Source organism: Zophobas morio, unplaced genomic scaffold (assembly GCF_036711695.1).
Source record: "Zophobas morio isolate AGI-343-1 ecotype UQ-CSIRO unplaced genomic scaffold, CSIRO_AGI_Zmor_V1 ptg000030l, whole genome shotgun sequence".
NCBI classification, from domain to species: Eukaryota; Metazoa; Arthropoda; class Insecta; order Coleoptera; family Tenebrionidae; genus Zophobas; species Zophobas morio.
The window spans coordinates 6,358,128-6,384,849 of record NW_026972135.1 but is presented as its reverse complement, the minus strand read 5'-3'; the positions used below and the strand labels follow the sequence as shown (position 1 = coordinate 6,384,849).

Here is a 26,722-nt window from a genome sequence, read left to right as displayed (position 1 = left end):
GGGAAAATTGAAAAATCGATAAATCGGAACATCAAAAAATAAAAAAAAAAATAAAAATTGAAAAATCTACAATTACTTTTTTTTTTATTAAAATTTATTTGTTTATTTAAATCGAAACATGGAAAAATTCCAAAACTGAGACATCAAGACATCGAAAAATCAGTAATCGAGAAATCGAGAAGTCGAAAAGCCGAGAAATCCAAGCATCCAAATCTCAATAAAACGAAAAATAAAAAAATTGATGAAAAATCGAAAAATTTTAAACAAAAATAAAAAAATCGAGAATTTAAAAAGGAAAAAAATCGAAAAGCTGAAAAATCTCAATGTCCATAGTGAAAATTCAACGTGTATTCATAAAGCACAAGTTTAGGACTAGGTTATTTTTCAACAATCAAATAACACTTATTCGACAAAGTGAAACTTTTATAACTTTTTTATCTGAAGAAAATCTATTTTTAAGAAAACAAAATCTGTTATAATTACAAAAATTATCATATTCAGTGTTTACGTCTATCCCTGACCTAACCTCTAAATAAATTAGAACATTTATTGGTGATTAACGTGTCTTTATTGTAGACAAGATTTACGTAACAAACCCATTTTAGTATAAAATGCTGCTTTTATTACCTCTTAAGAAGCAGGTTTTCAAAATTTGTGCCATTTTTTGTGGTTGTTGCTTCCTATATATAACCACAGAAGAATTGAAACTTTATTAAGTGAATTTCCACCACGAAAATGAAGAACTTACTCTTTTGTGTAGTAGCTTTGGCGACACTTTGTGACTGCTTGCAATTTCGTAAGTATATTTTAACAACTAAACTGATAGTCTTTGTAAATAGATGTTGAAGCTTCTAGTTTCAAAAAATGCGATAAGAGACGAAGCGATTTCAACGACTGTTTAAGTGACGTAGTTTACAACAGTCTTAAAGTACTCGACAAACCTCTGAAATCGCATGGTTTACCAGGATTGTATGATGTTGAATTTCCACCAGATGTTGTGGTAGAAATCGGAAACAGCACGTATGGATTATTGCAAAAATTTGCTAAATTCAGGCTGACTGGTCTTTCGAAGCCCCAAGGTGTAAAAGCCAGGTATTATTCTATTATCAACTATTTTTATTTGATAACGTACTTAATTAGGTTAGATTTTGGGCCTCTAACTAGTACTTTAACAATAGACGTTTCTTACTCTGAACTGACATGGGGAGTCGACTACGAAGCCCAAGGTACTGCGGTTCTTCTGCCTTTAAATGTTGTAACACCTGTGGAACTTATTATGTGTGGGTATTAATTATTTACAAATGTCAAGATTAATACATGTGAACGTTTTAGACAATCCGACGTTTAGTTTTACAATTAAACTGGAAGAATACGATAAAGGTACCACCTACTTTAGAGTGATTGATTCTGAATTCGATATGAAGACAGCAGACCGTTTCAAATTCGAATTTAAACAATTATTTTCCAACAGACGTCTCAATGATGAATTTAACTCCGCACTATCTGAAAAAGGGTTGCAAGTTTTACATACTTTTAAACATTTACAAGTGGTATTTGCACCTCGTTTTGGTTCTATTTTCAACAGTTTCCTGGAGAAAGTACCAGTTGCTGAGCTTTTTGAAGATTAGATATTTAGGTCGAAGAAAAATATATAGTTATGTTTTGTGCTTACGCTAATTTGCGGACATAGTTTTTATTGATAATAAAGTTTATGGGTTTGGAATGTTTTCGTTGCTATGATTTTTTCCGAGTACTAGAATAGTTTTATCTATTTTATCATTTGAAAGAGATTTTATGTTAAAATAATTTTATCGGTTTCGGACTGTCCTTAGCATTCACAAAAGTTAGTTTGTAATGCACCTTGATTGGAATGATTACTTTTGAACAGTAATGCATTACTTTAACAATGACTTTTTGCACTTCGAAAAATTTGATGAAAACACAATTTTAGATATTTGTTGTATATGACCAGAAAAATGGCTAAAGTTTGTTTGACCAAAAATTTTAAATATTCTACCCCCTTTTACTCAATTATTTATTAAGATAATTTATTTCTGTAAAGCGCAATGGATTTTTTAATACAATTTCTACTAATGTACCTTTCTGAAAATTTAAAATTAATCCATAAATAGCGAAAACCAGATAATCTCGTTGACTGGGTCAATTTATTATATTGATTAAATCAAGGACTGCAAAACTGAATACCTTGAAATCTTGACGTTTTGTGAGCATAGTAATTTTTAGTCAAAATGTATGATTCTCAACCCCAAAAAATTGATCGTCATCTCAAAATTTTCCGAATAATGAGTCCGTTAATAATGGACAATTTCTTTCTTACAATTTAACTATCAAATGCACAAACCGATACATGGCAGCATAGGTTTTATTATCAATAGTGCCAACGTAATGTGACAAAATACTAACATTGCTGATTTAGTGATGACGAGTGTCAAAGAACCGACTCCTATCAAAGTTACAAATAAGCCAAACCGGAGATCCCATGTTGCTGCCATCAGACCAAAATCTAAACAGAACACAAGGGCCGAACAATGTGACCTTTGCTCAGGTACGTCACGATGAGATTGCAAACATTATTTTTCATATTTCGGCCGGGAAATTGCACATTTTCAAGGTTAATTTAATAATATTTAAGCAAATTGCTTTGTTTTTAGTAACTTTGTGTTCTTAAGAAAACGGTGTTCGATTTAATTAACATATATTAATACGTATCGTATTTAAACATTATAAATAATATTAATTATATTTAAATATTATTTAATTATATGGTGAAAATTTATAGCTTTGTTCGACCAACTTCAATCGTCTTGAAACTTTCTCCAAAATTTAAACTTTGTCGAGTAAACGAATCACGAAACCTGATAAATTAAAACTGAAGTCGTGCTTACCCTGTTTTCGGTCCTTTTCGGAAGAATATCCATTTTCTTCCGTGTTCACAGCACCAACACAACACATTTTCACTAATATTTATTAATAATAAATTAGAAATCCACGAAAAGAGCCCTACTTTTAAGCCAAACTGGAGTTCCAATGTTGCTGCCATCAGAACGAAATCTAAACTGAACACAAGGGGCCGAAAAATGCGACCTTTGAAGATGTAGCTCACGTGACAGTGACGGCATCGTACGTCACGATGAGATTGCAAAAATTATGTTTCATATTTTGGCCGGAAAATTGCCCATTTTCGGGGTTAATTTAATAATACTTAAACAAATTGCTTTATTTTTAGTAACTTTGCGTTTTGAAGAAAACGGTTTTAGATTTAATTATCATATATTAATACTTATCGTATTCAAACATTAAAAATAATATTAATTATGTTTAAATATTATTTAATTATATCCTGAAAATGATCGACCAACTTCAATCGTTTTGAAAATTTCCCCAAAATTTAAACTTTGTCGAGGAAACGAATCACGGAACCTGAGAAATTATAACTGAAGTCCTGCTTACCTTGTTTTCGGTCCTTTTCGGAAAAATATCCATTTTCTTCCGTGTTCACAACCATAACACAGCATATTTTCCCTAATATTTATTAATAATAAGTAAATTAGAAATTCGCGAAATTGCTCTACCTTTACGCCAAAAGGACGTGACGATCTTGTCGCCATCAACAGAAATTAAAACTGAACACAAAGGACCGAAAACCGTGACCTTTGGACAGGTAGCTCACGTGACAGTGACGTCATCGCACGTCACAATGAGAATACAAAAATTATTTTTCAAATTTTGGCCGGGAAATTAAGACATTTTCGGAATTAACTTAACAATATTTAAAAAAATTGCTGTTTTTAATACCATCGTGTTTTTACTAAAACGGTTTTCGGTTTGGTTATCATATATTAATAGTTACTTACCATATTTGACCATTGTAAATAATATTAATTATGTGTAAATTTTATTTATTAATATTATTATATCGTGAAAATGTATAGCTTTGATCGATCAAGTTCAACCGTTTCGAATTTTTTTCCAAAATTCAAACATTGTTAAGTAAACGAAACACGGAACCCGATAAATTAAAACTGAAGTCGTACTTACCCCGGTTTCACTCCTTTTCGGAAAAATATCCATTTTAATTCGTGTTCACAGCACCAACACAACACATTTTCACTAATATTTATTAATAATAAATTATAAATTCGTGAAAAGAGCCCCACTTTTAAGCCAAACCGGAGTTCCAATGTTGCTGCCATCAGACCGAGATCTAAACTGAACACAAGGGGCCGAAAAATACGACGTTTGAACAGGTAGCTCACGTGAGAGTGACGTCATCGTACGTCACGATTAGATTGCAAAAATTATTTTTCATATTTTGGCCGGGAAATTGCACATTTTCTGGATTAATTTAATAATATTTAAACAAATTGCTTTGTTTTTAGTAACTTGGCTTCTTGATGAAAACGGTGTTCGATTTAATTATCATATATTAATACTTATCGTATATAAACATTATAAATAATAATAATTATGTTTAAATATTATTTAATTATATCGTGAAAATGTATAGCTTTGATCGAGCATTGATTAAATAGATATAGATAGACCCATGCTATTGTTTGGAGCGAACAGGCCAACGGCCGGCGAACAAGAGATGGCGCACCAACAGTCGGCCGTCAAACGCCGGCGAAAAGCTTGGACACCAATCGCGCGCGTAGATAACCCAAATCGCAGCAACAATACATTTAATAAAGCTAGCACTCGACAGAGGGCGACGAAAACAATGTGTAAAAATCTCATAGTAACCATTTATATAATTTGCAACGTTGCCAGATGAGCCTAGCACAACTTTGCCGTTATTTCTAGTCGATTAGATTTTATTTCGTTTAAAAGTTTCTGGTGAATAAATGGAATTATTATAATGAATAAACAATACAAACAAATTATTACTTGTTATTTTAAATACTTGTTAGTGTTGATGAAAACATAAATGGTAATTAAAGTTATTCTAAATACGGTCCGGTCCGGTAGCTCAAATTTTACAGTACGAGTGATATGTTTCAGGTCGAGTAGGTAGCCGAGTCTTTAATTTCGAAACGAGTACTGCGAAAAGAGTTACCGGACGTATGTTGTTATGTATTTTATTTCATACTGTCAACATACTTTTTTATTCGATAATATTATTATTATTTTGAGAAAAAATCCAAATCGAGTCACTTTTTCTGACATCGTTAGCAACCGCTCTTTGGTAAATGTTTTAATTTGTTTATTCGTGCAAATCAGCATCATATGTTTAAACACATAGTACTTATAACACTTTACAGGACTTATTGTTTTGTATAATCCGACTCGATGGACGAATGTTTTGTGCAATCCGTCTCGAAGGACCAATGTTTGTGCAACTCGGCTCGTCCTACCAGTATTTTTTGTAATCTGGTTGATACGACAATGTGATACCGAATTGTACTTTGATATTGCTCCAAGGACCTTTGTTTTCTTGTGTGCGAGATAATAGACAGCGTTCGGTTTCGATGTTTAATACAGGACGGTTACAGAAATACTAAATTTACATTTGTATTTACAATAACAGGTAAAGCAAAAGAGACCCAAAAGGGTCAGTGGCCGCTTCCGGAAATGGAACACTTGTCCTTTTTGGCTCAATTTTATCGGACTTGTCCGTTTTTTTGATTTTACCGGAATCGTTCGATCCAGTAAAACGTCATTAATTCCTATTGGTAAACTGGGATTTTGAATAGAGGTCGCAGGAAAATTTTGTATGGTTTTATGGTTTATTTACATAATTTTCTTATTTACAATGAATGTTTTTGATATATAATACAAGTTCTTGATATTATTTATTTTAATTACATTTAATAAACCATAAAACCACAAAAATCTTTTTTTAACACAAATTATATTTCAATAAATTTTTAGTAGCGAATTATCGATACACTTAATTGTATTTACATCATAAAATTTATTTATTTTACTTCATACTATGTCAAGTTTGACGTTTTACTGGATCGAACTGTTCCGGTAAAATCAAAAAAACGGACAAGTCCGATAAAATTGAGCCAAAAACACGGAGGTAGAAGAGACACTCTTCTACCTCCGTGGCCAAAAAGGACAAGTCTTCCATTTCCGGAAGCGGCCACTGACCCTTTTGGGTCTCTTTTGCTTTACCTGTTATTGTAAATACAAATGTAAATTTAGTATTTCTGTAACCGTCCTGTATTAAACATCGAAACCGAACGCTGTCTATTATCTCGCACGCAAGAAAACAAAGGTCCTTGGAGCAATATCAAAGTACAATTCGGTATCACATTGTCGTATCAACCAGATTACAAAAAATACTGGTAGGACGAGCCGAGTTGCACAAACATTGGTCCTTCGAGACGGATTGCACAAAACATTCGTCCATCGAGTCGGATTATACAAAACAATAAGTCCTGTAAAGTGTTATAAGTACTATGTGTTTAAACATATGATGCTGATTTGCACGAATAAACAAATTAAAACATTTACCAAAGAGCGGTTGCTAACGATGTCAGAAAAAGTGACTCGATTTGGATTTTTTTCTCAAAATAATAATAATATTATCGAATAAAAAAGTATGTTGACAGTATGAAATAAAATACATAACAACATACGTCCGGTAACTCTTTTCGCAGTACTCGTTTCGAAATTAAAGACTCGGCTACCTACTCGTCCTGAAACATATCACTCGTACTGTAAAATTTGAGCTACCGGACCGGACCGTATTTAGAATAACTTTAATTACCATTTATGTTTTCATCAACACTAACAAGTATTTAAAATAACAAGTAATAATTTGTTTGTATTGTTTATTCATTATAATAATTCCATTTATTCACCAGAAACTTTTAAACGAAATAAAATCTAATCGACTAGAAATAACGGCAAAGTTGTGCTAGGCTCATCTGGCAACGTTGCAAATTATATAAATGGTTACTATGAGATTTTTACACATTGTTTTCGTCGCCCTCTGTCGAGTGCTAGCTTTATTAAATGTATTGTTGCTGCGATTTGGGTTATCTACGCGCGTGATTGGTGTCCAAGCTTTTCGCCGGCGTTTGACGGCCGACTGTTGGTGCGCCATCTCTTGTTCGCCGGCCGTTGGCCTGTTCGCTCCAAACAATAGCATGGGTCTATCTATATGTATTTAATCAATGGATCGAGCAACTTCAATCGTTTCGACGTTTTCTCCAAAATTTAAACATTGTCGAGTAAACGAATCACGGAACTTGATAAATTAAAACTGAAGTCGTACTTCCCCGTTTTCGGTCCTTTTCGGAAAAATATCCACTTTAGTTCGTGTTCACAGTACTAACACAACACATTTTCAATAATATTTATTAACAATAAATTAAAAATTCGCGAAAAGAAGTCTTCATTTAAGCCAAAATATTTTGCCTTTTTTTCTTGTTCGTAATCTTCTTTTCGCAACAGAAATCTTAAAACGTGTTTAAAACAGGAAATATGGATTTTGTAATTACGCTCCGCCCCTCGGTCTGGCAACGAATGGAAAATTCATCCGATTAAAAACTGAGATCGGGGTGGGGCTTATCTTTTTTTATTTTTTTTGTTGTTTTAAACATGTTTTCAGTTTCTTGTCGAGAGACGGAAAGTACGGACATATATTAAGAAAAAAAAAGGCAAAATACAAAAACCAGCCCACCCACCCTCACCTCAACTGTGATTCGTTGGCAGCCAAAGGGCGGAGTTTATTGCAAAAGGCTTATTTCTCTACAAGAAACTTCTATGTGAAACATGTTTATAAGTAACATGTTGTTGAAAAGAAACTATGTATATGTTAAAGAAAAAAAAATATTATTTTATATAATTTAAGACACATTTACGTTGTACAATAAACATAAATTCTTCAACTAACCTCCAGACTAATTAAATAATTTGTAGTCAAAATTCGTCAAGTTTCTTATCAGTTATCAGTCACAGACGACTTACATAACGGGTCTATTTTAGTATGATAATGACTGTTTGCTTACCTTGCAGGAAGCAGGTTTTCAATTGTTGTGCCATTATTTTTTTAGTGTTTTCGTATATATTTAAGCACCGGAAAATAGACAATTCGTTAAGTGCATTTCGGCCGCAAAAATGACAAATACTTCACTATTCTGGGTGCTAACTTTGGCGTATTTTTGTACCTGTGTGCAATTATGTAAGTGTTATTTAATACACAATTTGGTACTTCGTTTTAATAAACATTGAAGCTTCTAGTTTCAAAAAATGCGACAAAAGACGAAGCGATACATTACAAATGTTTACTCAAGTCACACACTTAGATACTAATAATAATTAAACTAATTCAAAATATATCTCAATAAAATCAAATTTCTTTAAGTTGAGAAACAACACAAAATTCATCAAGGCTAAAGAATGCCTTTCTCGCCAGAAATAATTTAATTCTTTTTTTGAAAACCTCTTTCCTCAAGCTTTTTATAAAAGGTGGAAGAGCGTTATAAAATTTAACAGCAAAATAGTCTGATCCTCTTGACTTATTTATACGCGTAAAGTTAGGGCGAAAGAGATCACAAGATCTTGTCATGTACATATGATCGGCAGTGTTAAATTCTGAAATATGAGAATGAATATACATTAAACAATGAAGTATATAAACGGAAGGGACGGTAAGGATCCTTAAATCTTTAAATACATGTCGACATTCTTGTCTATATCCCAGACCAGCTATGACACGTAGGTATACATTTTTGCTTTGAAATGAAAATATTGTTGCAGCATGAGGTGAATGATCCCACAGAAGAATACCATAAGAAATTAGGCTACCAACACAAGAATGATACACAGTCAACAATGTTTCAAGTGCAACAACACCATGCATTTGTCTGAGAACAAAGAGATTTTTGGCAATTTTGTCTAGAATATAGTCCACATGAAAATTCCAACACAACGTTGTGTCTAACACAATACCTAGCAACTTAATACTCTTTTTTTTGCAATCTAATGTCCTAAGAGAGCAAATCAAATTTTGGCTTTTATCTTTATTAATCACTAATTTGTTACTTAATGACCATCTAGTAAAATATTCATTAGAAATATTATCATTATTACTTAGCTTTGCAATATCATCACTGGTATTAGTAATTGTAGTATCATCTGCAAAGAGAGTTATTTTGCCAGTTGGTGCAGCTTGTGGCAAGTCATTAATATATATAAGGAAAAGTATGGGACCCAGTACTGATCCTTGTGGGACACCTTTCTTAATATACGTTGTTTCTGATTTGTCACCATTAACATAAACAAACTGACATCTAGAACGGAGGTAGGATTCAAGGAAAGTTACGGAATTTTGATCAATAGAAAGCCATTTTAACTTTGTGCATAAAATGTCGTGATCGACACGATCGAAAGCTTTAGAAAGGTCATAACAAATAACACAAGCATATTCTTTGGATTCAAATGTAGTTAATATAATGTCACAGATTGTCTTAACAGCAAGAGTTGTTGAAAGATTATGTCTAAAACCGAATTGGGAAGGATGAATTAATTGGTTACTTTCTAAATAGTCAACTAATTGGTTTTTCATACAAACTTCCAGAATTTTGCTTAAAACTGGAACAAGAGAAGTAGGACGGTAATTACCAACGTCAAATATGTTTATGAAGTGGAATAACTTTAGATATTTTAAGAGCATCGGGAAATATGTTGTGCATTAAGCATTTATTAATAAGTTTAGTGAGCGGAGATATCAACACATTTATTGTAGACTTTACAATATAGGAAGATATATTATAGGCATCTACACTTTTTGAGCGCTTCATGTTATTAATTATATTTCTAATATCAATTTGGGAAATCTGACAAAATGTGAAATGCTGATCCCCTCGCAAATTTGGCTTGAAGTCATTGTAACTAACACTATTAATAAGTCCTAAATCATTGTCATTTATAACATTCAAGAAGTAATTATTAAAATCATTAGAAGATAATTCAGAAGGAATGTCATGTTTTTTTGAGTTCTTTTTATATGAGTTTATCACATCCCAGGAGGGTTTTTGTTTATTGTTTGACTTAGAAATGTAATTGTCGTAGGCTCTCTTTTTTGATTCAATTATAGCTTTACGGTAAATATTTCTAAATTTATTGAACTGTTTCGGGTAATCAGGTTTCTGCTTAGTAAGTTACCATAAAATATTAATTGTTCACGCATTTTTCTAAGTGTCTCATTAAACCAAAATATTTTATCCTTAGGAGAACGGATCTTTTTATGTTTGATTGGTAAAAAAAAAGGTTAACACATGATGTCGCAGAATAAAGACGTGTCTCCGGGTCTCCCCGTATTACCATGTAAAAAGTGCAAAATTTTGCCGGTAGCTGGTCTCACATGTATTAAATGTGGGTCACTAAGCCACCCTAGCTGTGTTAAACTACTAAAAAACGTAAAAACAATAAGTGAAACGCGTATTAATTGTTGTGATAATAGTGATAACTTTGATAATAGTGTTCTTTAATCGCAACCAGATGAATTACTTATCCCGCAATCACAGTTCGAAATTCTTATTACAAAGGCAATAGAGCCACTGCTTATGCAAATTGAATCGTTACGAAATGATGTACGTAATCTCAAAGAAAGCAATGTGGAATTGGTAAGGTTGTTAACAAGTCCCTCAATGGTGAATGGTCAACAGATGCAACAGTTGAAATCTTATTGTGTCACAAACTCGGAAAAGAGCGTCAATTTTTCTGAGTCTGAAGTCAGTGCTCCTAAAAACCCTGTACTTTCACACACTAAAAATGAGTATAGAGTTGGTAAAAAGTATGTAAATACTAGAGACAAAAAAGCAACAGCTGATAATCCAACACAAGACATTATGAGTTCATCGTCCCGTGACGAACCGAAGGATGAAATTGTCTGTAAGGATGTTCAAGATGATGACTGGGTTGTGCAACGTCGTTCTCATAAATCCGGACGAAGGAAGGCTCCCACAATAGTTGGTACTTTAAAAAATGTTAAAGAGTGTGTTGAACTTCGTTCTAGTTATGTAAAGAGGGCATGGTTCTATGTAGGGAAAGTCGTTAAGGGCACTGTAGCCTCAGTTGTCAAACAGTACGTCCGTAATAAGCTCTCGTCTAATGATATGGTTGTAGAGAATATCTCTGTCAATGGGATCTATGAAACCTTCAAATTAGGAGTTCCATTTGAATACAAGGATTTGGTTTTAAAGGAAGATTTCTGGCCACAGGATGTTAGCATTAGACGTTTTAATTTCCCTAAAAATTCTTTTTTAGGAGGAAAACAGCCGCAAATAAGTGCCAAAAACCTAAACTTGCCAATCCCTTAGTGTACTATCAAAACATAAGGGGCTTAAAGACAAAATTGAAGGATTTCTACTGTGCCGTCCTCTCTGAGGAATATCCTATTATTGTCCTTACAGAAACTTGGTTATCTGATGATATTATTAGTACATCTGTTTTTGATGATCGCTATATAGTCTTTCGTACTGACAGAAATGCTATTAGTAGTGTCAAAAGTCATGGAGGCGGTGTATTAATAGCGGTTAACAAATATTTAAAATCTAGTCAAATAATGCTTAATGACTCCGTGGTGGAAGAGCTGTGGGTCAAAATTTGTTCTGAATCTAGTACCTTAATAGTAGGTTGTGTTTATTTACCTCCTAATTGCGATTTTTCAAAATTTGTTAGTCATATAAATTCACTGCATTTTGTTTGTGATCAGTCATGTGATGATAATATGATTATTATTGGTGATTTTAATCTACCTAATATTGAATGGAAGATTGTTGATGATAATTTTGGCTTTGTACCCTTTGATCTCAGTGATGAACGCTCATCTTATATTTGTGATCATTATGCTTCTCTAGGTTTTAGTCAATTTAATAATTTTAAAAATAATTGTAATCATGTTTTAGATCTATGTTTTTATAATGCATCAACTATTGAGTTGCAATTATGTAATCCTTTGATTAGGCCTGATCCGAGTCACCCTACTTTTATTGTTATTATTGATAATTTTCTTGCATGTGACTATAATTATTATTTTGAATATTTCTATGATTTCAATAATGCTAGTTATAATAGAGTTTTAAATTTTTTGATGTCCATTAACTGGAATCAAATCCTTACTAGTAATGATGTTAATGTAGCTGTGGAAACTTTTTATATGTACATATATGAAGCTTGTCAATTGTTTGTTCCTTTTAAAAGGAAATTTGTAAATAATTTGTTTCCTCCATGGTTCTCGAAATCTTTGATTTCTCTCATAAGGAAAAAAAAAATAGTGCATAAACGTTTTAAAATGTATAATCGTAATTGTGATCTCCTAACTTTGGAAGCTCTTAGAAAACGTTGTAAATCTGAAATTAAGATTGCTCATAGTATATATTTAGCTGGCATTGAAAATGATCGTAAGTCTAATCCCAAAAATTTTTGGAAATTTGTTAGCAAAAAATCTAAACTTAATTATACACCTTCGCCTATGTTATCTCAGGACTTGCATATTTTAAGTGATGATAAAGCCATCTGTGATGCATTTAATGAATACTTCTTTACTGCATTTGATTTCAATAATTTTGTGAAATGTACTTTGCTACCTGATAAGTCTGTTAATGTTGGATCTATTTCTGTTAGTCTTGTTGAAATTGAAAATGCTCTTAATAAGTTAGACGTTAATAAGGGACCCGGGCCTGATGGACTGCCACCTAAATTTTTAAAAATGTGTCATGAAGCTCTTGTCTTGCCTTTGCAAATTTTATTTAATCTTTCTCTTTCATCAGGAGTATTCCCTGATACATGGAAACATGCGTTTGTAGTCCCAGTATACAAAAATGGTGCTAGAAATCGTATCAATAATTACCGTCCAATTTCGTTGTTTTCTACTATAAGTAAACTGTTTGAATTTATTGTGTTAGAGAAACTATTTCCTTTGTTTAAATCTGTAATTTCTCCATGTCAACATGGGTTCTTTCCAAAGCGCTCTGTAATCACTAATCTATTTCATTATGTAAATTCTATTCTTGAATCCATGGGTAATGGTCTGGAGGTTCATGCCGTCTATAGTGATTTTTGTAAGGCATTTGACAAAGTCAATCATTATATTTTAGTACAAAAATTAGCTGCTTACGGAGTCTTTGACCCTCTCCTTAAATGGTTTGGTAGTTATCTGGATAGTAGAACTCAGCAGGTTAAAATCAAAAGTATCTTATCTGACAGACGAGGTGTGCCTTCGGGGGTTCCTCAAGGATCTATTTTGGGACCATTTCTATTTTGTTTATTTATCAATGATATTGGAAAGAATTTTAAATGCAATTACAGTTTATTTGCTGACGACTTGAAATTTTTTTTTAATATTAATAGTAACAGTGACTGTGAATTAATGCAAGCAGATCTTAACAGTTTATATCGTTGGTGTGTTGAGAATAGCATGAATTTAAACTTGGAAACATGTTATAGTATATGCTTTACTCGGAAAAAAAATAAATCGATTCCTCGTTACTTAATTAACAATACTGTTTTAAAATCTGTGCCCTGTGTTAAGGATCTCGGTATATTTCTTAATAGTCAGCTGAATTTCTCTTTTCATATTGATCATGTTATTAACAAAGCAAGTAAGGTACTGGGATGCATCAAAAGGTATTCAAGAGACTTCCTTGATTATACAACTATTGTTCATTTATATAAAACTTTAGTCGTACCTATTATTGACTATGGATGTATAATTTGGGGTCCACATTACAAAACTCACCTGGAGCGTATTGATTCGATATTAAAATATTTTTGAATTTTGTCAAGTTTAGATTACCTTCAAATATAAATTGCTCTCTAGAGCTTATGCTGTCTTACCTTCATTTGTCTACCTTTTGTACTAGGAAAACTTATTTTAGTATTTGCTTCATTTATAAACTGCTTAATAACCTTATTGATGTGCCTGATCTACTTAACATGATCAAATTTAGAGTGCCCCAACATCTGACTAGGATTAAGTCTTTATTTTATATTGATTTTGCCGTAACTAATTATATGTTAAAGCTTCACCTTTACATGAAATTTTGAATGTTTCTAACTTGTATTACAATGAAATTGATTTCTTTTGTTATGCTTCATTTAACTCTTTTAAACATAAATTACGAATTCTTCTTCTTATGTAGGTAATTATAGGTGTGTGTATTTTTTACTCTATGTATCCTCCTTCTTTGTAAATCCATGTACTTAAAGCTATTTTGGCGTTGAAATAAAGTATTATTATTATAAATAGTAGGGATGTACCGACCAGTGGCCGACCGGTCGGATAAGCCGACTATTCGGCCGTTTTTCATCGTCGGCTGCAGTCGGCGACTGGTCGGCTAAACAGCCGATCGGTCGGCTTCTTTTATTAAAATTAAAATAGTATATAAAACAATTAAACACAGTTTACAGAACCTCAATTAAATATTTAATTGCGATTTAATTACTAAAAATAATTAAATGTTAAAATTATCCAAACAAATTTAACACATTTTTTGGAAAACAAAGAAACTTTAGTTATTCCTTTTATTAAAATAAAACACATTTTTAAGGTAGTCAGAGAAATAGAAAAAAAAAAACACACTGTCTGTCGCATTTATAAACCGGTTTTAGCAAAGCCGAACAGTCGGCCGACTAGTTGGTTTTTACTGGCCGAACAATCGGCTGGTCGGTTAGTCGCCCAGACCTACAGTCGGTACATCTCTAGTAAATAGACATCAATGGTAGATGACAAAAAGAAAGTCTGTGTTGAAATCACCAGTTACAACAATGTGTGAAGCACTGTTTCTCCCTATTATGCTATTTAGTAGAGAATCTAGGTTTGAAAGGAAAACATCAAAGTCACCACTAGGCGATCTATAGACAGAAACTATGACGAGATTGTTGGTGCTTATTCGAACAAATTCACAATGAATTTCATGACAGAATTTAGTACAGTTTAAAATCTTAAAATGAGTAATACTTCTATGTAGAAGAATACAAACTCCACCATGAATATGACGTAAACGACAAAAATTTGTAACAATCTCATACTGTTCCAATTTTAATGAATGAATTTCAGTGGAATTCAGCCAATGTTCATTTAAGCAAATTATTTCAAGAGGTTCTGAACATTTCAAAAATGCCCCTAACTCGTGGATCTTATTACTAAGGCACTGAATATTTATAGTGTAAATATTAATAATTGCCTGATTTAAATCATTCCCTGACGATGACCTATTAAATTGCTTTATGTTACCTGAACAACTTGAGGAGTTAACTGAAAACCCCTACTATTTTTAAAGATAGTGGAAGATCAGCAAAAAGAGCAATTAATTTATGGAGGATTTCTTTGTTTTTACTGCAGACAAGATTTACGTAACCAACTTATTTTAGTATGATAATGCTACTGATAACCTTGCCAAAATCAGGTTTCCAATTATTGTGCCATTATTTTTTTTGGCATTTTGCTATATATTTAAGCCCAGGACAATTGAAATTCTATTAAGTGTACTTCGGTCTCCATAATGAACAACTTTCTGGTTTGTTTTGTCACTTTGGCGACTTTTTGTAACTGTGTTCAATTTCGTAAGTTTATTTTAATATTACTGACACTCTATACTAAGACATATTGAAGCTTCTAGTTTCAAAAAATGCGACAAAAGACGAAGTGATTTCAACCAGTGCTTAAGTGATGTTGTTTATGAAGGGTTTAAAGTACTCGACAAACCTCTGAAATCCCATGGTTTACCAAGTCTGCACGACATTGAATATCCGCCAGACGTTATTATAGAAATAGGAAATAGTACCTACGGACTAGAACAAAAGTTTAGTAAACTCAGGATAATTGGTCTCTCTAAACCCGAAAGTGTAACAGCTAGGTTAGAATTTGGGCCTGTAGTCAGTACTCTAACAATAGAAGCGTCTTACATTGAAATTATCTGGCAAATGAAATATGACGCTCAAGGTACCACCGTTCTTCTGCCTTTAAAAGTCCAAACATCTCTGGATTTGATATTACGTGAGTGTTCACCGGTTGTAATTGTTAAAGTTTGTACACGGGCAAGTTTTAGGCAACCCAACTTTAACTTTCACAATTGAACTCGAAGAATACGAAAAAGGTGCTACCTACTTTAAAGTGATCCATTCTGATTTCGATATGCACACAGACGACTTTACGCCTCGTTTTGAGCAGTTGTTCTCCGACAAACTCCTTAATGATGAATTTAATTCCGCACTGAACGAAAAAGGAGTGCAGGTTTTCAACATTCATAAACACCTACAAGTGAATATGGCACCGTATTTTGGGTCTATTTTTAATAGTTTCTTCGAGAAAGTACCAGTCGCTGAACTTTTTGTAGATTAGACGTTTGCTTCAAACACAGCATATTAACTGTTAATTTGAACTATGTTATGTTTTAATATCTAAAAATAAAAAAAGGATTTGGATTGCTTTAGTTAATATTAGTTATTGATTATTAACATATCTCTTGGAGACAAGATTTACGTAACATGTCTATTCTGGTATGGTAATATCATTTAATTACCTTGCAAGCAGCAGGTTTTCAATTGTACTCGTTTTATTATTGTGGTCTTCTTATATATAACAACACATTATTTGAAATTTTATTAAGTGAATTTTTACCACGAAGATGAATAGTTTGGTGCTTTGTGTAGTAACATTGGCGACTTTAAGTAGTTATGTGCAATGTCGTAAGTGCATTTTGACAATTAATCTAACAACTTATGTGAATAAATTTGGAAGCTTCTAGTTTCAAAAAATGCGATAAGAGACGAAGCGATTTCAACCAGTGTTTAAGTGAGGTTATTTAAAACAGTCTTAAACTATTCGACAAACCTCAACAATCGCATGGTTTACCGAATTTGTATCATCTTGAATTTCCGCCAGATGTGGTTATTGAAATAGGGAATCGTACGTATGGATTATTACAAAAGTATAACAAATTCAGTATTGTTGGTCTTACTAAACCCGAGAGTGTAAAAGCCAGGTACCATTTGAATTAGTATATTTACGATTTGTTATTAACTTTGAAAAACAGGTTAGACTTCGGGCCTGTAATTAGTAGAGGAGAGGCGGTGATTGTGGAATACCCTTTTTGTTCTTGCTTGCAGAAAAAAAATGTTTCAACAAAAAATCATGTAACTATGTCAAATGATAGGCTAATTATTATTCTATAAACCTCTCAGAAGATTTTTTTCAATTATGGATTTTTGTTCGATATATAACAAATTTTGTACTTTTATGTAATTTTCGGGGGTCGAGAAAATGGGTGGCTATTGTGGAATACCGCCAAAAATCTCACATTATCATACAAAGGTACATGGAAATGATGAAATATTTGGATTGTTTTATTAAAAAATAATAGATTAATTAAAATTAATAAATAATTCTCAATTTTATTTACTTTGGCCAACTGGTAAGCAATTGAACGCACATCTTTCCTCGTTAGGCCAAAAAATTTCGACTCCATAGTTAACAGATATTGAACAAGTTCTTCTTCTAGTTCAGGAGGTAGGACAGCTTTCCTGTCTAATTTTTCTTTCTTAATTTCCTTGTTTTTTTTAACATATCTATATAAAGTCGTTCTAGGCACATTGAAATGTTTGGCTGCCCGCAAATAGCCCATTTTTTTACTTTTTACAGCTACGCCAGCTTTTTCCATACCGCTTTCGGACCATAGTTGTTCTTTTTTGACTGACATAGTCCTTAAAATACAGGTAATATTAGAATTAACTTAAAACCGGTTAATGTGGAATAGTCCACATTACCGTACTAGTCAGTATTCCACATTAACGCAACGAGCCTACGAACGATTTTTATTAAAAAATAATAGTAATACCACATAAATAAATGTTAAATGAGATGGCATTTAACTGTTGATTAGAGACGTATTCTGTATGACAATATCTATGACTTTTATAACACTTATATGAAAAATATAAAGTAAAATTGAAACTTACCAAAACTTTTCTACTGCGCAGAATATACAAATAAATTAATTCTTAGGTTATGTTCACAGTTAAAGCAGGTAACTGCAGCTGTGCATTATTATGCACCATTGATTAAATACATATAGATAGACCCATGCTATTGTTTGGAGCATTGATTAAATACATATAGATAGACCCATGCTATTGTTTGGAGCGAACAGGCCAACGGCCGGCGAACAAGAGATGGCGCACCAACAGTCGGCCGTCAAACGCCGGCGAAAAGCTTGGACACCAATCGCGCGCGTAGATAACCCCATTGATTAAATACATATAGATAGACCCATGCTATTGTTTGGAGCGAACAGGCCAACGGCCGGCGAACAAGAGATGGCGCACCAACAGTCGGCCGTCAAACGCCGGCGAAAAGCTTGGACACCAATCGCGCGCATAGATAACCCAAATCGCAGCAACAATACATTTAATAAAGCTACCACTCGACAGAGGGCGACGAAAACAATGTGTAAAAATCTCATAGTAACCATTTATATAATTTGCAACGTTGCCAGATGAGCCTAGCACAACTTTGCCGTTATTTCTAGTCGATTAGATTTTATTTCGTTTAAAAGTTTCTGGTGAATAAATGGAATTATTATAATGAATAAACAATACAAACAAATTATTACTTGTTATTTTAAATACTTGTTAGTGTTGATGAAAACATAAATGGTAATTAAAGTTATTCTAAATACGGACCGGTCCGGTAGCTCAAATTTTACAGTACGAGTGATATGTTTCAGGACGAGTAGGTAGCCGAGTCTTTAATTTCGAAACGAGTACTGCGAAAAGAGTTACCGGACGTATGTTGTTATGTATTTTATTTCATACTGTCAACATACTTTTTTATTCGATAATATTATTATTATTTTGAGAAAAAATCCAAATCGAGTCACTTTTTCTGACATCGTTAGCAACCGCTCTTTGGTAAATGTTTTAATTTGTTTATTCGTGCAAATCAGCATCATATGTTTAAACACATAGTACTTATAACACTTTACAGGACTTATTGTTTTGTATAATCCGACTCGATGAACGAATGTTTTGTGCAATCCGTCTCGAAGGACCAATGTTTGTGCAACTCGGCTCGTCCTACCAGTATTTTTTGTAATCTGGTTGATACGACAATGTGATACCGAATTGTACTTCGATATTGCTCCAAGGACCTTTGTTTTCTTGCGTGCGAGATAATAGACAGCGTTCGGTTTCGATGTTTAATACAGGACGGTTACAGAAATACTAAATTTACATTTGTATTTACAATAACAGGTAAAGCAAAAGAGACCCAAAAGGGTCAGTGGCCGCTTCCGGAAATGGAACACTTGTCCTTTTTGGCTCAATTTTATCGGACTTGTCCGTTTTTTTGATTTTACCGGAATCGTTCGATCCAGTAAAACGTCAAACTTGACATAGTATAAAGTAAAATAAATAAATTTTATTCAATTTTGACATGTAAACAAACGTTTATTTTGCCGTCAGTAGGCCACTAAAGCTTTGGTTTATCCGGTAGCACCATAAAATTTTTAAACCGCTAGCGAAATAAAATTTTTATTTTGCTGTTTTAAAACCATGGTTACCATTTCTGTAATTTCTCCAATGCCTTGCTGCTCTTTCCATCTAAGGAACTTTTGATACACTTTCTGATTTGCTCTTTTTTGGGAGCAAGTTTTGCCGTTGGAATCTTGCATGATTTTGCAATTTTTCGATAATTTTAGTTTGCTTAAAATAAACAAACACCGTCGCCAGAGTCACATACTACACACACACACCTGATATTGTAACCTAAATTCTACGCATATAAAACTTTTATTTGGTCGCTGTCAATTCTGACGTTTCTCGAATGTGAACTTTGAATCACCAATTTTTTCACAATTTGGGACTTGGGGTTGTCAAAATTGAATAAAAGTTTGTATTACACTCGCGGTTAAAATGAATGTGTAACTCGTGGTCTTAATGCGCTCGCGGCATACGCCGCTCTCGCCTTAAACTGGCCGCTCATTAAACATTCACTTTAACCGCTTGTATAATAAATAACTATTATGATGTAAATACAATTGAGTATATCGATAATTCGCTACTGAAAATTTATTGAAATATAATTTGTGTTAAAAAAAGATTTTTGTGGTTTTATGGTTTATTAACATAATGTACTTATTTGAAATTAAATATTTTTAATACATAGCACAAGTTCTTGATATTCTTTATTTTTATTCCAAGTAATAATTGTGTTTCCTTTAGTTTTAATCAAGAAAATTTTTCGGTTATTATCTAACATACTTTTGTACATTAAGAAACTCCATTCCACGTCACAGGACGTTACAGGACAATATTTAAATAAATAAAGAAGTCGTTTTATGTGTTTTAAAATTCACTCTGATTTCCGGACTTTAGACTTTTTGGTGTTTCACTTCGGCACAAGAACTAGTCGTATCTCAAAGAAAACAAACAGTGGAATATACCGTATTGTACATATATTTCATAGTAAAAATGTCTACATTTTTTTATGAAGAGACAGACTGTTCTAGGAAACTTTACTAAATCTTTTCATTTACGAGCTATTGAAAGTCCGCCGGTCTCACTGATACTTCTTACTTGGCTCCTACGAATGAAGCGAAAAATGCACAGATTGAAAATATAGTAAATGGGGTAGTATGTATGCGTGATATGTCGTTAAGACATTAGGTATTTTGCAAATAAAATTTATTTCATTGAAAACAGAAACAATAAAAAACATATCTGTACAAGTTTGGAATCGATATGGCCAGTTGTTTAGAATATGCAAATATGCTTTTGTTCGTATTTACAATTATTACGAAACAGGTTATCAAATAATCTATTTTCACATGGCGAGACTTTCAAGCGGCCGAAGAATTAAAAACCATAAATTTTCATTGAAGAAACAAACTCTTCCAAGAAAATTACCAAATCTTTTAGTTTACGCACTATTGGACGAGCACTCCTTAAAACGGTCAGTATACCTAATCGCATTATTCCATTGATACCTACCTACCGAAAACGTTGCCAGATGAGCCTAACACAAATTTGCGGATATTTCTCGTCAACCAGATATTATTTCATTTAGAAGTTTCTGGTAAATAAATGGGATTATTGTAATGAACATATAAAACAAATAAATTGTGATTATTATTTGTTGTTTTAACCCATTAGACGCTTATAGGCTTATAAGCATACTTTTCTTGAAAAATCGGTAATAAATTCAGTGAAACATCTTTGTGCCTTAATTCCTATTGGTAAACTGGGATTTTGAATAGAGGTCGCAGGAAAATTTTGTATGGTTTTATGGTTTATTTACATAATTTTCTTATTTACAATGAATGTTTTTGATATATAATACAAGTTCTTGATATTATTTATTTTAATTACATTTAATAAACCATAAAACCACAAAAATCTTTTTTTAACACAAATTATATTTCAATAAATTTTCAGTAGCGAATTATTATCGATACACTTAATTGTATTTACATCATAAAATTTATTTATTTTACTTCATACTATGTCAAGTTTGACGTTTTACTGGATCGAACTATTCCGGTAAAATAAAAAAAAACGGACAAGTCTGATAAAATTGAGTCAAAAACACGGAGGTAGAAGAGACACTCTTGAAGAGTGTCTCTTCTACCTCCGTGGCCAAAAAGGACAAGTCTTCCATTTCCGGAAGCGGCCACTGACCCTTTTGGGTCTCTTTTGCTTTACCTGTTATTGTAAATACAAATGTAAATTTAGTACTTCTGTAACCGTCCTGTATTAAACATCGAAACCGAACGCTGTCTATTATCTCGCACGCAAGAAAACAAAGGTCCTTGGAGCAATATCAAAGTACAATTCGGTATCACATTGTCGTATCAACCAGATTACAAAAAATACTGGTAGGACGAGCCGAGTTGCACAAACATTGGTCCTTCGAGACGGATTGCACAAAACATTCGTCCATCGAGTCGGATTATACAAAACAATAAGTCCTGTAAAGTGTTATAAGTACTATGTGTTTAAACATATGATGCTGATTTGCACGAATAAACAAATTAAAACATTTACCAAAGAGCGGTTGCTAACGATGTCAGAAAAAGTGACTCGATTTGGATTTTTTCTCAAAATAATAATAATTTTATCGAATAAAAAAGTATGTTGACAGTATGAAATAAAATACATAACAACATACGTCCGGTAACTCTTTTCGCAGTACTCGTTTCGAAATTAAAGACTCGGCTACCTACTCGTCCTGAAACAAATTACTCGTACTGTAAAATTTGAGCTACCGGACCGGACCGTATTTAGAATAACTTTAATTACCATTTATGTTTTCATCAACACTAACAAATATTTAAAATAACAAGTAATAATTTGTTTGTATTGTTTATTCATTATAATAATTCCATTTATTCACCAGAAACTTTTAAACGAAATAAAATCTAATCGACTAGAAATAACGGCAAAGTTGTGCTAGGCTCATCTGGCAACGTTGCAAATTATATAAATGGTTACTATGAGATTTTTACACATTGTTTTCGTCGCCCTCTGTCGAGTGGTAGCTTTATTAAATGTATTGTTGCTGCGATTTGGGTTATCTACGCGCGCGATTGGTGTCCAAGCTTTTCGCCGGCGTTTGACGGCCGACTGTTGGTGCGCCATCTCTTGTTCGCCGGCCGTTGGCCTGTTCGCTCCAAACAATAGCATGGGTCTATCTATATGTATTTAATCAATGTATGCACCAAAGGGTATTTGAGTTATGCCAGCAGAACACAGATAGCGCTGTCAATTTTTTCAAAATAGTGATATTCCACATTATCGTCCTATTCCACAATCACTGCCTTTCCTCTACCTTAACAGTTGAAAATTTTGAGATGACGTTATCAATTTTTTAGTAGCATAATCCTGAACTTGTGGTTAATAAAGACATTATTGAGATTTTTCGGCTTTTCGGTTTTTCCATTTCTCAATTTTTGATGTTTCAGTTTTAATTTTTGACATTTTCAATTTTTCCATTTTTCAAATTTTCATTTTCTCCATTTTTTTATTTTTCGATTTCTCAATTGTCCGATGTTTCACTGATACTATTTCCAATTATTTAACTTTTCGATAATTTTTCAATTTTTAAAATTCTAGATTTTTCGATTTCTCAAGTTTTCAGTTCTTCTATGCATATTTCAGTTCAATTTTCTGAATCCATTAAATTTCTGATTTTCCATTTTTTTTAATTTTTCGATTTTCCAGTTTTTCGATGTTTCGATTTTTTAATTATACGATTGTTTAATTTCTCGATTTCTAATTTAGATTTTCCAATTTTAATTTTTTTTTATTTTTTCATGTTTGGACTATTTATTATTGCTAAAAATAAAAGTAAAAAATAACTACCAAAATTGTGATTAAAAATATGTAAAAATTAATAGAAAATAGAACACATTGCTGCTAAAACATAAAAATAACTGTACTTTCCCAAAAAAATCTGTTGCATGATTACTGTTCCACTAGTATTGCTAATTTAGGACGTTAGTATCAAACGCAATGAAAGTATTAATTCTTAGTTAAACAAAAAAATAGTTGAGTGTCAAAATCGAGTGAAACATGTGAGACGTGTGTAAACAAAAGCATCTAAATAATAACTATTTGCCGCAGAATTTCTGGAGGCTTATAGAGTCGACATTGGCCTGAACGCGCTCCGGTCTGTGGATCATACAAGTTCTCGGGCGACGATGTATCTAACAAGGCAGCTGATACCTGATATGTCACAGCGCAAAAAGTATTTCTCAAAAAACTTTCAAACGTTGATGTCTATTTAATCGAACAAAACACAATTGGCGAACGCAATAATCCAGAATGGTGCGCAGAAAAAAAATCCTTTAGACTAACCGAACATTATTTTGGTAAAATTTGCAAAATGAGAGAACAAGTAACACGGCTAATCCTACTGTACTGTGAAAAACATTTTACATCCCTGCAAATCTAGTTCAGCATGTACTCTCCCAAAATCTTTGCATAGAAAATGAAGCAAGGGCAACTGAAGCATTTTGCAGTAACACTAAACTGACAATAAGACAATGCGGTTTGTACATTTTTAGCGGCATCGCCAGACGGCTTAATAAAAAAAAACGCTATCGTAGAAATATATAAAATGTCCAATTTAAATAATGCTTAATTCAACGAGATGATAAATTCTGGGAAAATAATATGATAGAGCCCTAGAAAATTTTATTTATATGCCTTACTTCCGGAGAGAGTAGATTCTCGTTATTAAACAAGTCAACCCATTAGACAAATTGTAAATAAAAAATTGTATAATTAAAATTTTTTATTTGCATTCGCGTTATGTGTAGTTCATATAAATCTTTTGCCCTTCTAGTATAAACACACACAGGAATAAATAGTATTATTGGAATAGGTTTACTGGAGAAATCACGTAAAAAACGTGCCTATAGAACTCTACCTCATAGGTGGTGCGGAAAAATTAAATTTAAATAAATATGATAGTTCAGGTAAATAAGTGGTTAGTGAAGTGATGAGAATCTAAATCTTGTCAGTTTTGTGTATTGATTCATTATAATGACACATTAATAAAAAATATTCGAATAATTTTTTGAAAGAAAATATTTTAGTAGAATACGTATAAAATTATAAAAATTTGCATACTTTTAAATCAAATTATGTCAGCAATGAAAGAAGTCGACTTGTAAAAGAGTTTCAACAATGTTGGTCAGCTAAGAGTATTTATGAGCTTTATGACCTAAAGTACCTGGACTGATTACCTGAAATGGTCGGTCGGCAAAGCTTCCTGCTGTGTAAGACTAAGCCATTTATTGAAACGGAAAACTTTGTAAATAGGGTTGCCTAGTTTCACTTTATTTTCATTATTCAGTATTTTATTAAAAAGCAAATATTTTGATAAATATAAATTTTAAACAAAAATGACCGGGTCTTCCCCATAGAGCTCAATGTTGTCTTTGCACTGATATAAAAATTGAAGTGAAAAATGCTCTCTCCTCGTTTAAAAATGCAATTTCCTTCGAAGAATGAACGATTAATTAAACAATAAACAATCACTTACTTTAAAAAATATTGTGTCTTCCCCAGAGATTTAGACATAATCTATCAATTGAAATGTCGATCTTTTTTTCAAAGTTGAAATTACGCCCGTAAAATGAAAATCTATTTAGCTTATTTTTCGGTCTGCTACTGGGCACCCTTAAGTTGTAAATGAGAAGGCATTTGCCCTAGAATCCACTCTCCACGTATCTCTGTCGTAATTTACAGTTTTTAAAATTCTGGGAATTCTGGAATTTAGAGACTGTTGAGACGAAAAACAAGAATCGGTAATATGTGTACTTCGAAAAAACCGTGAATGGATAGAATAATACATATATTATTGATTATTAATAAGTAAATTGGAGACAAGATTTACGTAACGATTCTATTTTAGTATGATAATACCCCTTCTACTACCTTGCAGGAAACAGGTTTTCAAATGTTGCTCTATTTTTGTAGTGTTTTCGTACTAATATAAGCACAGAAAAATTTAAATCTCATTAATCCCAGGCTAGTGCAGAAATGAACACCTTATTCATCCGTGTGATAACTTTGGCGACTTTGTGCAACTGTCTGCAATTTCGTAAGTGCAAGTTGGCAAGTAAATCAACACCTTATGTAAATAAAAGTTGAAGCTTCTAGTTTCAAAAAATGTGACAAGAGACGAAGCGATTTCAACCAGTGTTTAAGTGATGCTATTTACACTAATCTTAAACTACTCGACAAACCTCAGAAGTCGTTTGGTTTACCAAGTTTATATGATCTTGAATTTCCACCGGATGTTGTTACTGAGATAGGAAATCGTACGTATGGATTATTACAAATGTTTTCTAAATTCAGATTCAGTGGTCTCACTAGACCAGAGAGTGTAACAGCCAGGTACTATTTTTGTCAATGCAGTTATCATTTTTTATCAATTATCGTAACTATCTAGTTTAGATTTTGACCCTCTAGTTAGTACCTTAAGAATAGCAGCTACTTACCCTCAAGTGACCGTGCAGATGGAATACGAAGCTCAAGGTACTATTGTTCTTCTGCCTTTGAACGTTGCAACATCTGTCGATTTTATATTGAGTGAGTGTTAACCAGTTTCGGGTATCACAGTTTTTACATGGACAAGTTTCAGATAATCCGACGTTTGTTTTTACATTTAAACTGGAAGAGTACGACAAAGGTGCTACGTACTTTAGAGTAATCGAGTCGGAGTTCGATGCCCAACCACAGGACTTCAAGCTTCATTTTAAGCAGTTATTCACGAATAAACGGCTTAATGAGGAATTTAATTCTGCGCTGAGTGAAAAGGGACTACAAACTTTCCACATTCATAAGCACCTACAAGTGATATTTGCACCACATTTTGGTTCCATCGTTAATAGTTTCCTGGAGAAAGTACCAGCTGCTGAGCTTTTTGTTGAATAGACGGGACGGATTAGTTAACAATAAAGAGTTTGAGCTTGGATTGTTTCTTAATTATTTAATCTTCACCACAGACACTGAAACATAACGTATCCACATATAATGTCCGTATTTGTGGGTTACATATAAATGGGGAAGAATATAGTCCGACAATGAAAAAAAAAAGCTAAAGATAGGCAGAAGCATACCCTGTTATAGGGATATAGGTTAAAAAATTTAGCAGAAGTGGGAAACGCAATTAATTTATCGACAACTTCGCTATTTTTACTGCAGACCAGATTTACATAACCAAACTGTTTTA

General features: G+C 32.7%; 3 protein-coding genes across 6 annotated transcripts; all 3 read left to right on the top strand.

Annotated features, from left to right (window-relative positions):
* The first annotated feature begins 701 nt into the window (after positions 1-701).
* LOC135138897 (uncharacterized) lies at positions 702-1,727 on the top strand. Of its 2 annotated transcripts, none has more exons than XM_064068924.1 (4): positions 702-796; positions 849-1,092; positions 1,141-1,280; positions 1,333-1,727. In XM_064068924.1, the coding sequence occupies exons 1-4, from the start codon at positions 736-738 to the stop codon at positions 1,626-1,628; spliced, it is 741 nt and encodes a 246-aa protein (XP_063924994.1). In that variant the 5' UTR covers positions 702-735; the 3' UTR covers positions 1,629-1,727. The 2 variants fall into 2 exon arrangements, with proteins under 2 accessions (XP_063924994.1, XP_063924993.1); XM_064068923.1 differs by having other exon boundaries at positions 840-1,092.
* A 13,740-nt stretch (positions 1,728-15,467) lies between these two features.
* Positions 15,468-16,420, top strand: LOC135138872 (uncharacterized). The gene is made up of 3 exons (XM_064068899.1): positions 15,468-15,546; positions 15,596-15,979; positions 16,032-16,420. The coding sequence occupies exons 1-3, from the start codon at positions 15,486-15,488 to the stop codon at positions 16,322-16,324; spliced, it is 738 nt and encodes a 245-aa protein (XP_063924969.1). The 5' UTR covers positions 15,468-15,485; the 3' UTR covers positions 16,325-16,420.
* Positions 16,421-16,603: 183 nt separating this feature from the next.
* LOC135138155 (uncharacterized) lies at positions 16,604-26,462 on the top strand. Of its 3 annotated transcripts, none has more exons than XM_064068045.1 (6): positions 16,604-16,671; positions 16,724-16,891; positions 25,465-25,588; positions 25,635-25,884; positions 25,940-26,079; positions 26,132-26,462. In XM_064068045.1, exons 3-6 carry the CDS (start codon positions 25,528-25,530, stop codon positions 26,422-26,424), a joined length of 744 nt encoding a protein of 247 aa, XP_063924115.1. In that variant the 5' UTR covers positions 16,604-16,671; positions 16,724-16,891; positions 25,465-25,527; the 3' UTR covers positions 26,425-26,462. The 3 variants fall into 3 exon arrangements, with proteins under 3 accessions (XP_063924115.1, XP_063924114.1, XP_063924116.1); XM_064068044.1 differs by having other exon boundaries at positions 16,724-16,967; XM_064068046.1 differs by lacking the exons at positions 16,604-16,671; positions 16,724-16,891 and having other exon boundaries at positions 25,641-25,884.
* Positions 26,463-26,722: the final 260 nt, after the last annotated feature.